Here is a 17,205-nt window from a genome sequence, read left to right on the forward strand (position 1 = left end):
GCCCTGCCCTTGGTCGTTCTTCCCTTGGTCGTTCTTCTCTTGGTCGTCCTGCCCGTGGTCGCCCTGCCCGTGGTCGTGCCCTTGCTCTGTTTTGGTTTCTATTACACAGACACGCCTGCCTCAGCAGCGGGGTGCTAACTTCGGTGGTTTGAGCATTACAAGGGTGTCCTGCTCGGGGGATGGGGGGAACCTTCCCTCGGCCCCGTGCGCGGGGGTCCTCCGGGCCTGGCGCTGTGGCTGCTATAAACCTTCACCTCCTCGTGCTGGGCGCTTAGGTTGTTCCCCTTTTAAGTTTCCTCCCCTGGCCCGCACCCCCGGGACGGTGGCCCCTGTGGGCCCCCCCCCTCGCCCCCCGGCAGTGACCGGCCTCCCCTCCAGGAGCTGCAGCGGCTGGTACGCCTCACGAGGCAGGAGGCGCGCGCCCAGCAGCAGGCCCGGGAGCATGAGGCCGAGCGCCTCCGGATCGAGATCGTGACGCTCCGCGAGGCGCTGGAGGAGGAGACGGCGGCCAGGGCCAGCCTGGAGGGGCAGCTGAGGGTGCAGCGGGAGGAGACAGGTGAGGGACGGGGAGCGGGGCCACCCCGGCCTCGCTCCCGGGGAGGCCAGGAGCGGGCAGCGAGGAGCCGGTGTGTAAGAAGGAGGAGCCTTGACCTCTCTTTTTTCCTTTCCGCACAGAGGTGTTAGAGGGTGAGTAGGGGCCGGAGCCCGGCCGGGCGGGGCGGGAAGGAGGGGGGCCGTGGGCCTGACGGCTGGCCCCTGCCTGACTTCCAGCCTCCCTGTGCAGCCTGAGGACGGAGATGGAGCGGGTCGAGCAGGAACAGAGCAAGGTGAGGCTGGCCTCCGGGGCCGGACTCGGTGACGGCGGGAGACCCTCCCCGGCCCCTCCTGCCCTTTCTGTCCCCGTGAGGCCCGGTGGCAGGAAGCCGTGAGGCAGCCACCGGGCCTGGCCCCACAGAAGACATCAGAGTCGGGTGGTGTGGAAGGGGCTCCCCCGTCCAGACCCCGCATGTCCCCGTGCGGCGTGAGGCCCCAGCCCTGCGTCCTGTCCCCCCAGGCCCAGCTCACAGACCTGCTCTCAGAGCAGAGGGCGAAGGTGCTGCGGCTGCAGGCGGAGCTGGAGACCAGCGAACAGGTGCAGAGGGATTTTGTACGACTGTCCCAGGCCCTGCAGGTACGGGGTGGCCCCTTCCCCTCAGGCGGCCGCGATCCAGGCGGCTCGCCCTAGGTCCTCCAAGGACAGCCTTCCAGTTAGGGGCGTCCTCGTCCTCCTCCCAAGGCTGGCATCGTCCTTCCCTCTGGGCTGTTGCTCAGAGGCAGCGGAAGACCTCGGGCGCCCGTCTCTGCGGGCCGTGTGAAGCCCGCGGCCCGAGCCTGGCGTGCAGCGCCTGCCCCTGCCCACACTTGTCAGGCCGCTCTCTTAGGACCCGTTTTTTCCCTTGAATCCCGGTTTCACCGTGGGCTGGGGAAGGCGGGGCCCCTGGGGGGGCGGGCGGGCGGGGCGGGGGCAGCATTTCCCCACCAAGGGCCCTCTTCCTCCCTCACTGGGCCCCACAGGTGCGCCTGGAACAGGTCCGCCAGGCGGAAAGTCTGGAACAAGTGCGCAGTATCATGGATGAGGCCCCCCTCAGGGACATCAGGGACATCAAGGACACCTGAGCGGCTAGAAGCCACCCACCTTGGGGGAGACTGCCTTTCCCCACTCCTGAACCCAGAGGGCTGGGGTTTTGGGGGGGGGGGGGGTCTCAGGATAGAGTCTTCATCCCCTCCAAGCCTGGGGTTGGGGTGCTGGGGCCACCACTGCCCTCTCTCCAGCACCCCCCCCAGGGGTGGCTGGCCTCCTGCTCCCAAGGACGACACCTGGGCCGGAGTCCCAGCCCCCCTCCAGGAACCAAAGGTGTAGGCTTAGCCCTGCGGCTTTCTGGCTGCCATGCTGCCTCCTGGGTCCCAGCCCTCCTGCCCCCCCGTCCCCGCCCCGCCCCAGCCAGACCGGCAGCCGGGCCCTGGATGGTGGCTGGGAGCCTCTGGCCCACGGCAGCCGGTCCCTCCACACGCGCACCCCTGGACAGGCAGCTGCTTTCTGGACTGCATGACACTAAGATGCTTGTCCCCAGGGGCCCGGATCCAGGCCCCAAGACGTGCACAGAGGCAAGACCAGACTTTTCTGTCATTTATTTTCAATAAATAAGCAGCTCAGCTCAATCTGTCGCCTTGTCCCTGCAAGCCCCATGGGGTTGGGGAGGGGAGGTTTTACAAGAGCAGAAGGGAAGGTGTGCTGTCGAGGAGGGTGGAAAAGTGAAAGGGACCCTCGTGTTTATAAACAGAAAACTGTCGGGGAGAGGAGGGGACGTGGGCGTCTGTGCCACAGCTCTGGCCGAAGATGCGTCACTATCAGGGTGGGGAAGAAGGGGCAGAAGGAGTGGTTACTTCCTCCTTTCATCTTCTGGATCTGGAAGGAGAGAGGGAAGGATGAGGCAGGGGGCAGGAGGGAGAGGAAGAGTCCGTCTCAGGCTCTGTGGCCCCTCTCCCCGGCACACTCACCTGGAGGGTCGCCCCGGACTCACCTGTGTCCCAGCCCCCACTCCTCCCCGGCACGGCAGCCCCGGCAGCGGACAGCTCAGCCCCAGCCCCGCAGCCCCCAACCCCCAGCCCTGCAGCCGAGCCGGCCCAGCCGACCGCGCGGCCCAGGCCGCGGCTCGCCCCGCCGGGAAGCCTGGCCGCGGCAGCAGGAGCTCCAGGGGGAGCAGCGAGCGCAAGTGACCTCGAGGGGGAGAGGGGTCGCGCGGGGGGCACAGCAGCGGGGGGCGAGGGCGAGAAGGGGGCGATACCTGTGACATGGTTCAAAGAGGTGGAGGAGGGGGGGACGGGTTATCCTAAGGCCAGAGAGGACAGAGAGACAGAGTTACGGAGGGAGAGGCGGGAGCGGGGGGCCAAGGAGGGCTGAGGAGGCTGCGGGCGCCCGCGCGGGTGCAGGGCCATGGGGGCCCGGGCAAGGGATGCCGGTCCTCTCAGGGCCAGAGCACCCCGCTGGAAAGGAAGGGGGGGCGGGCGCCTTCGCAGCGCAGAGGGAGGGCCTGGGGCGAGCGGGGCTCGGCGGAGGGCCGCGGCTTACCCTCCAGGTAGTTCCGAGCAACGAACTTGAGGAGCTCATCGAGCACAATGACTGGAAAGGAGATCTTGAGGACCATGAGCCAGTGGGTGAGGTCCAGGGCCTGGAGCTTGAAGATCATCTGGGAGGGCGGGCGGAGGTGGTGAGGACCAGTGTCCCTCTTGGGGGCGGCCGGGCAGGGGCCAGGGTTCCGGCACCGCCCCAGCCTGACTCCCTCCTCCCTCTGTGCGCGCCCCAGCCCACAGAGGCTCCCCGGCCCCCTCCGAGAGGGCTCACCGGCAGAGGGTCGACGTAGAGGATGAGAAAGTGGAGGGACATGGAGAGGCAGATGGAGCCCAGCAGCCAGATGTTCACCCAGGGGGGCATCCGCAGGAGGGACTGGTTCTCAGACAGGCTGTGAAGGGGAGGCCAGGCGGAGCCCAGGGTGGGGGACAGCAGAAGAGAGCAGTGGTGAGCAGAGAGAGGAAGGGGGAGGACACAGCGGCCTCTGGAAGGCGGCCGGGGCGGGCGGGCAGGCCCCACCTGTTGAGGGCGTTGCACATCTCGATGGTCACCAGCACGGACAAGGCCATGGTCATGGGCTCGGAGGCCTCAAAGACCTCACAGTCCAGGCCCTCAAAGTCAGGGTTTTCCTCGTTGCACTGCATGAAATGAGTCTGCAGGGGGAGGAGTGAGGAGCTGGGATCCCACAGAAGCCTCCGCGCCTCCCTCCTGCTCCCCGCCCTCCTCCCTCCTGCGTCCCCCTACCAGCTGGCTGTAGGTGACATGAGGCCCGTCATCTGCGTACAGGAACCACCAGGCTGCTGCTCCCACAGTGGCCGCACCCACGTAGCCTGCGGTAGAGAGATGGGAGTTGGGGTCACAGCTGGGGGGACGGGAGGTGTTGAGGGCTCGCGGCCGCCAACAGCTTGTTGAGGAAGAGGGCCCATCGGGGTGGCTGCCCCAAGGGAGCAGGTGTGCCAGAGAGGGGGTTAGTCCCAACGGTGGGGAAGGAGTGCGGGGTCCCCCTCTGTCCTCACCCCCAATCGCCATGTAGCGGAAGAAGAGCCAGCCACTGATGAGGGGCTCCTTGGGGCTCCGGGGGGGGCCGGTCCATGATGTCCAGGTCTGGTGGGTTGAAGCCCAGCGCCGTGGCCGGGAGCCCGTCGGTCACCAAGTTCACCCACAGCAGCTGCACAGGGATCAGGGCCTCGGGCAGCCCTAAGGCGGCGGTCAGGAAGATGCTGCCAGGAGGAGGCAGTCCCGTGTCCGCCCTGCCTCCAGGCCTGTGGCCGACCCCCCCCAGCCCCGCCAGCCCACCCCGCCGCCCCGGGTTCCTCCCGGGCGCCCGCCCGCCCAGGCCGCTCACCAGACCACCTCGCCCACGTTGGAGGAGATGAGGTAGCGGATGAACTGCTTCATGTTGTTGTAGATGGCGCGGCCCTCCTCCACCGCGGCCACGATGGTGGAGAAGTTGTCGTCGGCCAGGACCATCTCGGAGGCCGTCTTGGCCACGGCGGTGCCAGATCCCATGGCGATGCCGATCTCGGCCTTCTTCAGGGCGGGCGCGTCGTTGACCCCATCACCTGTCTGAGGGCAGAACGAGAAGGTGGGACGCAAACCCTCCTTGGGGGCTGATCCTCCCCCAGGCATCTCAGTCCCCCCCCCCCGGGCCCCACCCCCATGCGCCCCGCCCCCAGCCCTGCGCAGCCCCGCCGTCCGCTCACCATGGCCGTGATCTCATCATAGGACTGCAGATACTCCACGATCTTCGACTTATGGGATGGCTCCACGCGGGCGAAGCAGCAGGCTCGACGGCAGGCCTCCCGCTGCTCAGCCAGGGGCAGGTCGTCGAACTCCCGGCCGGTGTAGGCTCGGTCAGCCACCTCCTCGTTCTCCCCGAAGATGCCGATTCGCCGGCAGATGGCAATGGCTGTGCCCTTGTTGTCCCCAGTGATCATGATGACTCGGATTCCGGCGTCCCGGCACAGCTGAATAGAGCCTGTGACCTCCTTGCGGGGTGGGTCCAGCATGCCCACCACGCCGATGAATGTCAGGTCCGTCTGGGGAGACAGCCGAGAGCGACAGGGTCAGGGAAGGACTCGGAAGATGAGCCAGGGAGGAAGCTCAGGGGTCAGGGGGATGGTGGGAGATGGGGCCTGGTATGCAAATCTCAGTGGGGCCTCGTAAGCCCAGGGGCAGGAGACGTTCCTTGTTCACATGCATGCCTGCAGGCCTGGCGCTGCCTGGCCCAGCGGAGGTGGCTGCCCGTGGATATTTCAAGGAAAGAACTAGAACTGGAAGTTAGGGCAGTGGTTTCTGCCTTTGGTGGGGCCACTCACTGGTCTACAGCCCTCAGCCAATCCAGGCTACCTGCCAGGCCACCGGGTCCCGACGAGAAAACGAAGGGGTGGACTCTAGTGCTCTATGGAGAGCCGGTCCCCTGCAAGGTAAGGCCCGGGCACCAGAGCGCAGGTCTAGCCCCGCTCTCGCATCGGGAGGATCTCACTTATGGAACCACGCGCAGAACCGAGAACGCCCAGGGACCACGTGGGTCTCTGCTCTGGTGGCAAGTGCCTCACCTCATCCCAGACAGGCTCATGGCCACCGGCAGAATAACCCTGGACCAACTAGATCGTTCCTATAGTCCTTCCAGATTCTAGGTTCTTTCCTGTGATTTGAGGGGATGTGACACAGCAGGACCTGACACGGATGGAGCCGGGGGAGGCGGATGACTCGGGGGTGAGGGGAGGCTTCCGTCTGCTCACCTCGTACTCCACGAACTTGGCAGAATCCTCCAGGATCATCTCCTCTCGCTTCGGGGGGGTGTCCCGGGTGGCCAGGGCCAGGCAGCGCAGCGTGTCCCGGCCAGTGCCCCACTCCTTGATCACCGACAAGATCTTGTCCTTCACCGGCCCCGTCATGGGCACCCGGGTGGTGCCAACTCGCACGTAGTTACAGCGGTCAATGACCCCTTCGGGGGCGCCCTAGGAGACCAGGAGAGCTTTCAGAGACCATTGTCTCTCTTCCAGGGTACAGTGATGGGGAGCAGGGATAGGAGAGGGCTCCGGGATTAGGAAGAAGAGGGGGACTGAGGCCCATTCTGATTTCTGACCTTGACAAACATCTTGTTGCCCACAGCAGCCCGGGATTTGGCTGGGGAGCAGTAGACAGACATGGACTTCCTGTCCCGGGAGAACTCCAGGGTGAATTCCTTCTTCATTAGCTGTCGGATCACCTGGGAAAGAGGAGACGGAGAGGGAGAGGCCAGACATGAAATTGGTGGGATGAGAATGACGATGCTGTGCTAGAAGGGCAGAGTCCCAGACCCCTTAAAACACAGTCAAAAAGAATCTGGAGGTCAGAGCAGACCACAAGCCAAGTCTCAGACTGGAGCTCAGTCTGGTGCAAACAGAGAGAACTTCAAGACTGGTGCTGCCGCTTTCTTACAGTGTCTAGTTTAAAGCACGACTGAAACAGGATGGCACGATATGGTACCGTCTAGAACTTTCAGTGATGGTGGGAATGTTCCCTAATTGGAACCATCCAATATGATGCCACTGAGCACAGTTATTCAGCATGGAAAATGTGTCTGGTGTAGCCAAAGAAGTGAGTTTTTACTTTTATCTCATTTTAATTAATTTAAATTGAAGTAACTACACGTGGGCTCCTAGAGACGTGTTATGGGGCAATGCAGACCTACTGCCTGGCATGCAATAATAAACACGCCACAAAAATGAACGCGAGCCTTTTTCACCAAATGCATCACAGAGATTTCAAAAGAAAACAAGAATAAGAGTAACAATAAATAAAAAATCAGGTGATGTTTATATTAGCATTCGTAAATTTCTTCCATGTGCTCTCTACTGATAGATATATCTATTGTTTTCATTATTCCTGTCCTATTAGATCAAGCAGCAATGGGCGTCTTACGTATATAAAAAAGAGAAAACAAAAGAATGAGGAATGTGAAAAACAAAATATACAAGAGGAGCGTAATATACACATTAAGGAAATATTAACAGCAAAATTTTAGGAACAGAGTGGGGTTTGTTCACGTGGACAAGGGAAGCACCGCGATGGGTGGCCAGTCTCTGTGCCCGGCGCCATCCCTTCCAGCTAGGGACACAACAGGAGGAAGGGTCATCGAGGGGGGCTGCAGCGAGGTGGTGGTGAGGGCGCATCGGTCCAGGGGCAGGAGGGCCTACCCAACGTTGGCCTGGCCAAGAACAGCTGTGGAGAGGCCGGCTGCCCGTGCCGGCTGCAGTCCCCGCACGGGGCACAAGGCCCTGCCCAGCCGGACTGGCGGCCTCTGCCCGCTGAGGGTCCCTGGGTCCTGGCCTGTGCGACCCGAGGCCAACAAGGGCCTCGTGGGAGGGAGCGCCCAGACTCACCGAGTTGCAGGCATTGGCCCTCTCCACCTTCGAGAGGTTTCTCACGTCGGTGTTGAATACATTCATCTTCTCCACCAGGGTGGTGAGCGCGGTCTCGGTGGCCTCACCCACTTTTTCATAAACACCTTTGGTCTGAGAGGACAGAGGAGGAAGAAGCAATAAGTGCCCTGCACTCCCGGCCCCTTGCTCCCACCTTCCCCCTAGAACGGGAAGAGGGCCAGCCACTCCCTCTGCCTTCCACCCAGGAGAGGCCTTGGTACAGAGCGTCCCCTTCCCACATGGCCTGGTGCGGAGGCCTGGCCTCAGCCAGCTGGAAGGGGACAGAGGGGCTGCGTCAGGGAGCGAAGAGGTTACCTCATTGAAGTCCAAGGAAGAGTCATTGCAGAGGGCACAGATGGTGGCCAGCTCCACCAGCCCATCGTACTGCCCTGAGCGGACTGGCTTATCGTTCTTCAAGCTGGCAGCGGGGCAGGGAGGAAGGAAGGCAAAGAGACAGGTAGAGGAGAATAGGGACCGAGACGCAGAGAGAACATGGGGAAAGTGGCGAGGGACAGTCGGGGACGTGGTCACCGATGTGGAGGCCACTCAAGTGGGAGAGAGAACAAGGTCGGGGAAGGAAGAGGAGAGAGAAAGGAAGACAAAACTAGAGGGAGGCGCCCGGGGAAAGAAGTGGGGGGTGCTGTCTGCGGGGGCCATGGGGAGCTGAGGGGAGGGCTTCCGGGGACTTACACCTCTCCTTCCGGAGCGTAAGTGGAACCAGTGATGGAAAACTCGTTCAGGACACAGATGTTTCCGTCCACCTTGTCGATGATAAACATCTGCAGGGAGAGGGGCATGGGCACAGGTGTCTAGCTGTCACCATCCCCGAAGGTGGTCGGCACCGAGGGGAGGCCGCTGCCCCGTCCCTCTCCCGGCCACCCCTGCAGACTAAGCGAGCCTCCCCGTCACTCCCTTGCCATCATCCTCCATGTCTGGTGCTCGTGGCCTCCAAAGGGCCCTAGTTTCTGCAGGCCACACTGGAGGCTCCTTTGGACGAGTCAATAAAAGGAGGCGTGCGCAACAAGGGACACGAGAGCCTGTGGCCCCGCTGTCGCTCCAGCCACTCGCGGCCAGATCTTTCCCGTTTTGCAGGAAGAGCCTGTGCCTTTTTTCCTGTGAAATCTCTTGACTTTCAAGTGAGGGCAATCAATTCATTTTTAGGAAACAGGGCAGGAGCCCAGTTGCAGGAGCCTGCGGTCTGGCTTTGAAGCCTGGGCTTTGGAAGGTCCCGGAGAAGAGCAGCCCGCCCTGAACTTCGGCCCACGGTGGGAGGGATGGGGCTTCAGACGGGCTCGAAGAGACAACGGTTCTGTGGTCAAGTAAGTGTGCAAAATGCTGGGTGAAACGAAGTGGAATCCCCCCTCTCTTGACGATCATCCTTCTCTGAGGCTTTCAAGTGCGAGCGAGCACGGGGGTCTCCTCAAGGAGCACACGGTACAGCCCTTCTCGCCCTGGTCTGACCGCACAGCCCTCGAGTCTCAGAACAACAATGTATGCTTCATGGACATGCTCTCTCACAGAACCCTGTTTAGGGCAGGGGCTCTTTGCCTGGGTCCCTGAATGATACCCCCTCTCCCGAACCCCGACCCCTTGCCAAGAGGTGTGGGAACTTCTTGGATGGCAGGGGAGAAAAACGATCCCTCTTATTTTCTCTCTGACATTGAGCATTTCCTCCCAATCACGAATGCAAGCAGCGGACCACATCGATATCCTCAGCGCCTGTGACTGCCAGCGACAGGCCCACAGCTCCTTTCCTAACACATCGCACTGTTGCAGGGCCCTCAAAACAGCTCACTGCTTGAGCACCACTGGACCTGCTACGGAATGCATTCGCCCCAAAGCAGAGGGGTGACCGCGGCATAAACGTGTTTTTAAAATATTTGGTAACTGTATTTCAATCGCTGGTTTCCTCCATAACCCAGTGCATTTTTTAAACAAGAGTCCTGTGTATTTTATTTTATACATTTAAACTATCATCCCGACAGGAGGTCCAGACTGCCGAAGAGTCTGGGGCGCAGAAGAGGTTAAGAGCCCTGGCTTAGGAAATGCTGTTCAAGATCAGTGGGGCTGGGCTGCCCAGGCCCTGCCACGGACGACCAGTCTTGGGGCTGGGGGGCAGAGGGCCCCCCCCCCGCTCTTCCTTTTCACAGCTGGTAGGGTGGCAATCTACACCTGCCCTCTGTGTATTTCCTTCCCCAGCCAGAAGGAGAGGCTGCCAGGGCTGAAGGGCTGACCCCATCTTTGGAGGGCTCATGTCACCCCAAAGGCCGTCTTGGGAGTGGGAGTCGCCCACCCTTCCCTGACCTTGCACACAGACATCTGGTTGGTGGTGAGGGTGCCCGTCTTGTCAGAACAGATGACAGAGGTGCAGCCCAGAGTCTCTACGGAGGGCAAGCTCCTCACGATGGCATTTTTCTTTGCCATCCGCCGGGTGCCCAGGGCTAGGCAGGTGGTGATGACTGCAGGAAGGCCTGTGGGGAGGAAGGGGAGGGCGTGAGGGACAGCCCCCTAGGAGGTCGGGTCCCTTGGAGCCGGTAAATGTTACCCTACTTGGAAAGGGGGCCTCTGCGGGTTCGATTAGCGCATGGCAGGATAAAGGGAGCTTGCCATACCTTCTGGGATTGCAGCCACAGCCAGGGCCACGGCGATCTTAAAGTAGTAGATGGCCCCCCGGAACCAGGAGCCCCCATGCACAGGATCGTTGAAGTGGCCAATGTTGATGAGCCAGACGGCCACGCAGATGAGGGAGATGACCTTGGAGAGCTGCTCCCCAAACTCATCCAGCTTCTGCTGCAGGGGGGTTTTGTCCTGTTCTGTGGCGGCCATTTGGTCACGGATCTTCCCAATCTCGGTGCTCACACCAGTGGTGGCCACGATGCCCAAGGCCTTGCCAGCAGCAATGTTGGTACCCTGAAGGGCGGACGGGAGGCGAGGAGTCGGGCTCGGGCGAGAGGAGACCCTCCTGCTGTACCCTCCCAATGGTGGGCCTCATCTCTCCTCGTGCGGTCAGGTCTCTCCCCCACCGGGGCCTCTGGCTTGAGCGCATGACAGCTGGCCCCACATGGCTCACCGAGAAAAGCATGTTCTTCTTATCCTGGTTGACAGCTCGGGGGTCAGGAACAGGGTCTGTGTGCTTGATGACAGATACGGACTCGCCTGCGGAGAAGGAGCCAAGAGGTTTTCAGATGACATCATGTCCTCCTCCCATCCTTCCCAGCCCTGACTCCGGCCCTGCTTGGCAGGACAGGGCCTGGTGAGGACCAAGCAACAGTTCTGGAGGGAGGCTGAACTCTGGCAAAAGCACATGGGAAATCCATCACACTTGGAGTAAAAAGACCTTGACCCGAGCCCCAGCTTGACCACTTACAAGCTGCATAGTTGGGGATCACTTAACCTCTGTTCTCTGTAAAATGGGGACGATAATATATAGACTTCAGAACCAGGTCTTGGCGAAAGTCAAAGAAGCTTCTTTATGGGACGGGGCATGGTCAATGACAGAGCACGTTCCCGGGAAGGAGACGCCCCCCCTCACTCCACTGGGCCGGGGCTCAGGAGCCACCTCAGGCCAGCCCAGCCTTGCCTCCTTGGACCACAGGGAAGGCTCGCTGGCTCTTCACCCTCTCTCTCCCAGTGGAGAAACAGAAGCAGCTGTGGTTTTAAGTGCATTTGGACCCTCCATCTTGTCCTGGAATCTATGGTTCCTCACTTGGGGCTGGGGGGGCGGGGCGGGGCGGTGCTTTTGAGGCAACAAGACAGCTCTCTGGATGTCTGAATGTCCATGAGGAAGGATGGGGTCGATGACCGCCTGGAGACTGGGCACAAACGTCCTGCCCTCTCCCATGAGCCCTTGGGTTTCAGGCTCGCAATGGTGAACAAAGCTGAGGCATGCTAACGTCACTGGCGGGCTAGGGAGCCAGGAGGGGGCTGGCTGTTCTCTTTCATCCACCTGGAGTTTCATCCCTGTGTGTCCACCCAGCTCCCCACCTCATCCCCACGCCCCCTTGAAGCATCCTCCCACCCGGCCCACCGGACCTGTCAGGATGGACTGGTCAACCCGGAGTGTGGTGGATTTGATGGTTAGGATGCGGATATCTGCGGGGACTTTGTCCCCCACTGTGGAGAGAGTAGACGAGAGTGAAGTCAGTTGAGAAAGGAGTTTTCTTCCTTCCCAAGAAAAGCCAGATCTTTGTCTGACTACCTCACCTCGTCCTTCAGGTCGCTGGGGCTGGGTGCCCACCCCGGGCTTGAGTCGGGCCCTTGGCGTGGGCTCCTGTGGCCCCAGCAAGCATCCCCCTCTCAACACTCATTCCAACTGCCCCTTGTTTCTTTTCTCCCCTCCGTGGGCTGTGAGCCTGCGAGAGGGCCCGGCGCATGGCCTGGCACATAGCATGTGTTCAATAAACATCTACGCTGAGTGGCTGAAGGGAGAATTAGGAACGATCCAGTTGTGTAATGAGACAGCAAAACAGAGAGGGAAACGAGGGAGAAAGGTGGGGAGAGAAGGGCAAGAAAAGAACTAAAAGAAACAGGGTGAATTTGAGAGATGCGCCTCAGAGGGGACAGGAGGTCGTGGAATCACAGGGGGGACATGGGGGAACAGGAAGAACCAGGAGAAAATACGAGAATTGAGGAAAACTGTGTCGAGCAGGACAAACGGTGGAGCCAAGGGAAGGGTGAGAAGAGCAGGAGCTACGGGAGAGGGAGGAACCGAAGGGGCGGATGGGAGAGGTCCCACAGGGCCTGGTGGAGACTGCCCAGCAGAAACCTGCCGGCCCCTGGTCTGCACACCCGAGGGAAGGCAGGCAGCCACGGTGGGTGAGGTGAGGGAGCCGGGGAGATGGGCAGGAGAGACGGAATGGCGGGGCAGGAGGGAGCCGAGCAAGGGGGGGGGGGGGGGCAGGCCACAGCAGATGCACGGGAGGGGGTCACCCCAGGAAACCACCTTGCAGGTAGGCTGACAAGGCGGATGATGCCCCTCCCCGGGACTTCAGGGCCTTTGAGGAGGCTAATCGCCTCCCAGGGCCTCTGCCTCACCCCGCCTAGTCCCATCGATGGTACTGGGGACGGGGTTTGTTGGGCCACTTTCCTTTCCCTGTTTCTAAGGTTCCTCCTCCTGGGCCAGAGGAAGCTGACAGAGGAGGGAGGAGGTCTGCCACGGAGTTGGGCGGGACACCCTGTCACCCAAGCCCAAGCGATATTTATAGACATTCATGGCGCTGTGACTCCAAACTGTCACCAGGGCAGGATGGCCCTGTGATGGTGCCCCGGGGTCTTCAGCCCGCCCTCCCTCCCTCTCCCTAGGCCTCCCGTGGTGGCAACTGGGGAGTCTAGTGGAGGCAAGCAGGCCTAGATACTTTCCCCTCTGCCAGGGGCCTGGAGAGGTGGGAAGGCCTGTGCAGGGCAAATATAAAAAACGCTGAAGGGGGCAGAATCCCAGTAATCTTAGCCACCCGGCCCCCACCCCTCCCTGGTCAGGCATTAAGTGTCCCTCACCGGAGAGGCGGGGCCCTTCCTTGAGCTCCCCTCCTCCCAGGTCCCGTGCTCCCTGCTGGGGCCTGAGTTTCCCTTACATGGTTGGGGGCTTGAGCCTTTGGCCCCCCTCCTCCCTTCTACCCTTACTCCTTCCCCTTCAAGAGGCCTCAAGGGCACCGAGAGGTCAAGATTTAAAGCTGACAAAGCTTGGGGGTGGGTGGAAGGAGAGAGAAGCCAGGCCTCAGGAGGGGGGTGGAGACAGGACCATTGGCAGGGACTGGGTTCCACCTGTTGCTTGCAAGTGCAGGGGGAGAGGAGGGGGAGCAGGGGGTCCGCCTGAAGCGTCAGGGACAGGACTGGCTGTTCCTGCTGAGACTCTGACAGGGAGGGGTGCTATGGCCATGGTGCCCTGGGATGACCTCCTGAGGAGTCTGAGAAGGAGAAGCAAAGACTCTGCCATCCCGGCTACCTCCCAGACAGCAGAATCCCCCCCACACCCCCCGGCCTCACCATACGCATCCTCTCGGCCTCGAAGTCAAGGTCTCCCTTCCTGGACTACTCACTCCCATCACTCACCGGCCACCTCCACGATGTCCCCGGGGACAATGTCCCGAGCCTTGATCCTTTGCACTGACTTGCGGTCAGCCCGGTAGACTTTCCCCATCTCGGGTTCATATTCCTTCAAAGCCTCGATGGCATTCTCTGCATTACGCTCCTGGAGGGACAGGGTGGAGGAGATGAGGGTCATCAGAGGGAGGAGGAAGGTTGTGGAATGGGAGGGTACTGGCCGGGCAGGATTAGGAGGGGCAGGGGCCAGAGTCCTGGGGGAAACAGGGACATGACAGAGGAAGAGGCAGGTCATGCAGTCCTGGCTCCTGGCATCGGGGAGTAGACAAACCCTGCATGAGGGTAGGTGTGTGTGTTGAGGAAACTGTCATTTATGGCCTAAGACAGGTAAGGAGGTTCAGAGGAGAGAAGAAAAGAGAATCAAAGAAAATCAGCAAGCAAGGGACAGGAAAAGTAGAAGGTGATAAGGGAAGAGAAGGAAAACCAAGCTAGCATTTATTGACCTGCTACTATATGCCAGGCACAGGGCTGGGCACTCCACAAGCATCATCCTGTTCCATCTCAGCACAGCTCAGGGGCAGGATTATTAGCCCCATTTTACGAGTGAGGACACTGAGGCTGAGAGAGGTGAAGGAACTTGCCTGGGTTATGGAGCCAGCTAGTGGCAGTGGGAACGCCGGCCTCCCGTCGGCCTCCCGTCTCTTTCCCGCACTCTATCCCCTTTCCAAACTGGGCATTGGGAACAGAGAACACTTCCCAGAGGAAGTGACGGAGGAGGAGGAGACTGGGAGGGAGGCTGGCTTTGTGTTTAGTGTCAGGATGTGAAGGAGTGAGGCGGGGTCACAGCTAACCTGCCAAACCCCCACGATGGCGTTGGCAATGAGGATCAAGAGGATGACAAAGGGTTCCACAAAGGCAGTGATGGTCTCTTCGCCTTCCTCAAACCAGGCCAGCACCTGGGGAGCAGGGGAGGGAGACTAACGGTAATAAAGCCCCTCCAACACATAAAGAAGGGTAACGAGAGCACAAACGTGCGCAGGAGCAAACGGGGCTGGGCATTGCAGGGATACGGCAGCCCCTCATCGGATTGAGGTTCCACACACTCCAAAGTGCAGACTCACACGAGCGCTGCCGCCGCTCTCATGCAGTGGGAACCGGCAGGTGTAGACATGCACAACTCGGGGTTTAACTGGGCATGCTTTCGGGTTTCCCTGGCCAGGTTGTTGGACTGCAAACAAAGCTCACAGGACACCCAGGCCAACGAACCCCGCAGCCACATCCATCCCACGGGAGCCAAAACTCCATAGGGAAAACCCTGTGGTCCTTGCAGACCCGGGGGGGGGGGGGGGGGGGGGCCCCCCCCCCCCCCCCCCCCCCCGGGGGGGGGGCCGCGGGGGTGCGGGGGGGGGGGGGGGGGGGGGGGGGGGGGCGCACAGCCCTCCCCAACAGCCCAAGGCAGGGAAGCTCCAATTTCATGAGGGAGCAGGAGGGGGGATAGTGTTACGGGGCCTCCTGTACACACCCCACCCCAGCTGTTGCCACTGCCAGGCAACAGCCACAGGCAAATGTCAAGGAGCAAATCTGAGAAGGGAGAAGGGAGGCCCTGCCAGCTAGTACTCAGGGGCCCACAGGGCCTCCATGAAGGAGACCCGGGGACAGGGAGACTTCTTTGCCCCCAGTCTTGTCTTCCGGCAGGACTAAGATGTTAAGGAAGAAACTCCAGGAGGCAGGCAGGCTGCTGGGGGGGGGGGGGGGGGGGGGGGGGGGGGGGGGGGGGTGGGGCGGGGGCAGCTCGGGGGCCGGAGGGGTGGCGGCCCTGCGCCTGCGAGGGGCCCCCCGGGGAGGGCGGGCAAGGTCAGGCCGGGCGGGTGAGGAGGGGGTCCCAGGAGTTCCAGCCCTGATGGGCGGCGGGCAGCGGAGCCCGGGGACAGGTGAGGGGTCTGGCTGGGCCTTCGGGCGCACTCGGAGGCACCCTCACACCAGCCGCTCTTTCCCGCCTCTGGGAGGAAGTCTTTGCCGCGACCAATCGGCGCCAGGAGGGCGGGGCGGGGGCGCCAGGAGGCTCGGGGATTGGTGGAGCGGCTGCGCGCCCCGGGGCATGCCGGGAGCAGTGGTGGCCGGAGCGCAGGCGAGTCTGAGTCTGAGCCTGAGCCGGGGAGCCCGGCGCTTGGGGGGTAACCCGAGCCCTCGAAGCCCTTGAAGCTGCGGGGGTGGCTTAGCTTCAGTGTTTTGGCTGAGAACACCCTTAAAGCTTAAAATAAAACCCGCCTGTGGGGTGTGGAGGAGGACCGAGGCGTACGCGCATCAGCGCCCCCCGCCCCCCTCAGTCTGGAAGAGGATGCTGAGGGCTTGGACCAGAGGAGCTGAGGAGGCGGAGCCCCCCGCCCGTAGATGCTCCAGACCCCCGACCGACACCCCAGCCGGCCCCCAGATGCCTGCCCACACTTACGAAGGAAATGCAGGCGGCCAGGAGAAGGATCCGCACCAGGAGGTCTTCAAACTGCTCTACCACCAACTCCCACAGGGACTTCCCTGGGGGCAGAGGCAGGGGAGGGGGCCCCTCCGGGTTAAGGTCTGGCGGATGAATGGCTGGGACTCTAAGTGCGGGCTGGGATCCAGGGCCTGAGAGTGGCCTGACTTCCAGCCCGGGCCTCTTGGTACTGAGAGGGGACTGAGGGAGCTCACTAGGAGTCCAGAAACAGGCTCCTCAAAGTGGTAGTGGGCAGTTAGTTGCTCAAGGGCTGGAGGCCTCATGGAGAAAGTGCTTGGAAACTCCTGTCCCCAGCCAGACTCTAACCTCTGGGGAGGGTATTTGCCTCAGGAGTCAGTAGGGAGAAGGTGGGGAGAAGGGAGTGGGGCACAGGTGGCGGGGAGGGGGGGTCATTAAGAGAGCTTAGGGATTCCAGTAACTTACCTTCTTCAGTAGGGAGCTCTACCCAGGGAAAAAAGAAGAAAAGGACATATTCATTTGGGGTTCAGTCTAATGCCTCCCACACCCAGGATTCTGGCTAAGGTAAGAGAATCAGGCCACCAAAAGGGCATCTGAGGTTCACCAAGGTCATCCCATAAACCTCCCAAAACTCTGAGTCTCAGGGACCTTGTCTTGTCAGTATCCTCTTACCCCCTGCAGTCACTGGACCATGGCCCAGCTCTTCCCTAAGGTACTCTGGAGGGAGAGACTCCAGTGTGTGTGTGTGAGTGTATGTTTGTGTTGTGGGGGAGCAAGAGGGCGTTACTGGCCTCTCCTCCAAGAGACACTTACCATTGGGGCCGTATTTCTCCAGATGCCGCTTCACTTGGTCCGGGCTAAGGCCTGTAGTCTCGCTCACCCCAAAATAGGCCAAACATTCTTCTGTGGTCTTGGAGTGTGCAGCCTCCATTGTGCTCCCTTCCTGGGGGCCAGGGGGTGGTGCGCTCCTTCTGGGGGGGTTCTCACGCTTCGGGGGCCTTCCTCAGTGTACACCTGCCTGTTTGTCTGGGGTTCTTGGTTTTCTCTCCTGCCCCCCCCCCACGTTTTGCTTCCTTCCACGAAACTCTGACCCCCGTCCCACTTGCAGCAGCCGGCCACCCCCCCAACTCCCAGCTGATCCTTATGAGGGAGTAGGGGGGGCCAGGCTCCCCCCCAGATCAGGGATTGGCTGGCTAAGA

General features: G+C 61.4%; 2 protein-coding genes across 4 annotated transcripts in view; one reads left to right on the plus strand and one right to left on the minus strand.

Moving 5' to 3' along the window:
* Positions 1-2,191, plus strand: part of RABEP2 (rabaptin, RAB GTPase binding effector protein 2) — a 13,155-nt gene extending 10,964 nt beyond the window's left edge. The window contains exons 9-13 of one of the 3 annotated variants that reach the window (XM_021700298.2): positions 379-556; positions 676-687; positions 772-827; positions 1,055-1,171; positions 1,555-2,191. In XM_021700298.2, coding sequence (XP_021555973.1) covers positions 379-556; positions 676-687; positions 772-827; positions 1,055-1,171; positions 1,555-1,656 — 465 coding nt within the window. In that variant the 3' untranslated portion in view covers positions 1,657-2,191. Of the gene's footprint in view, positions 1-378; positions 557-675; positions 688-771; positions 828-1,054; positions 1,172-1,554 lie in introns of those variants that run through there. The other 2 variants (XM_021700299.2, XM_021700301.1) reach the window with 2 other exon arrangements.
* ATP2A1 (ATPase sarcoplasmic/endoplasmic reticulum Ca2+ transporting 1) lies at positions 2,153-16,937 on the minus strand. Its single transcript, XM_044915650.1, is given in 23 exon segments — positions 2,153-2,446; positions 3,110-3,227; positions 3,383-3,500; positions 3,629-3,762; positions 3,854-3,939; positions 4,126-4,192; positions 4,194-4,329; positions 4,455-4,675; positions 4,813-5,148; positions 5,854-6,072; positions 6,201-6,323; positions 7,480-7,611; positions 7,834-7,936; positions 8,209-8,297; positions 9,823-9,989; positions 10,131-10,428; positions 10,589-10,674; positions 11,551-11,631; positions 13,567-13,705; positions 14,409-14,513; positions 16,007-16,089; positions 16,472-16,489; positions 16,820-16,937. Coding segments are annotated over 23 exon segments (3,003 nt in total). The 3' UTR covers positions 2,153-2,420.
* Positions 16,938-17,205: the final 268 nt, after the last annotated feature.

Source organism: Neomonachus schauinslandi, chromosome 5, assembly GCF_002201575.2.
Source record: "Neomonachus schauinslandi chromosome 5, ASM220157v2, whole genome shotgun sequence".
NCBI classification, from domain to species: Eukaryota; Metazoa; Chordata; class Mammalia; order Carnivora; family Phocidae; genus Neomonachus; species Neomonachus schauinslandi.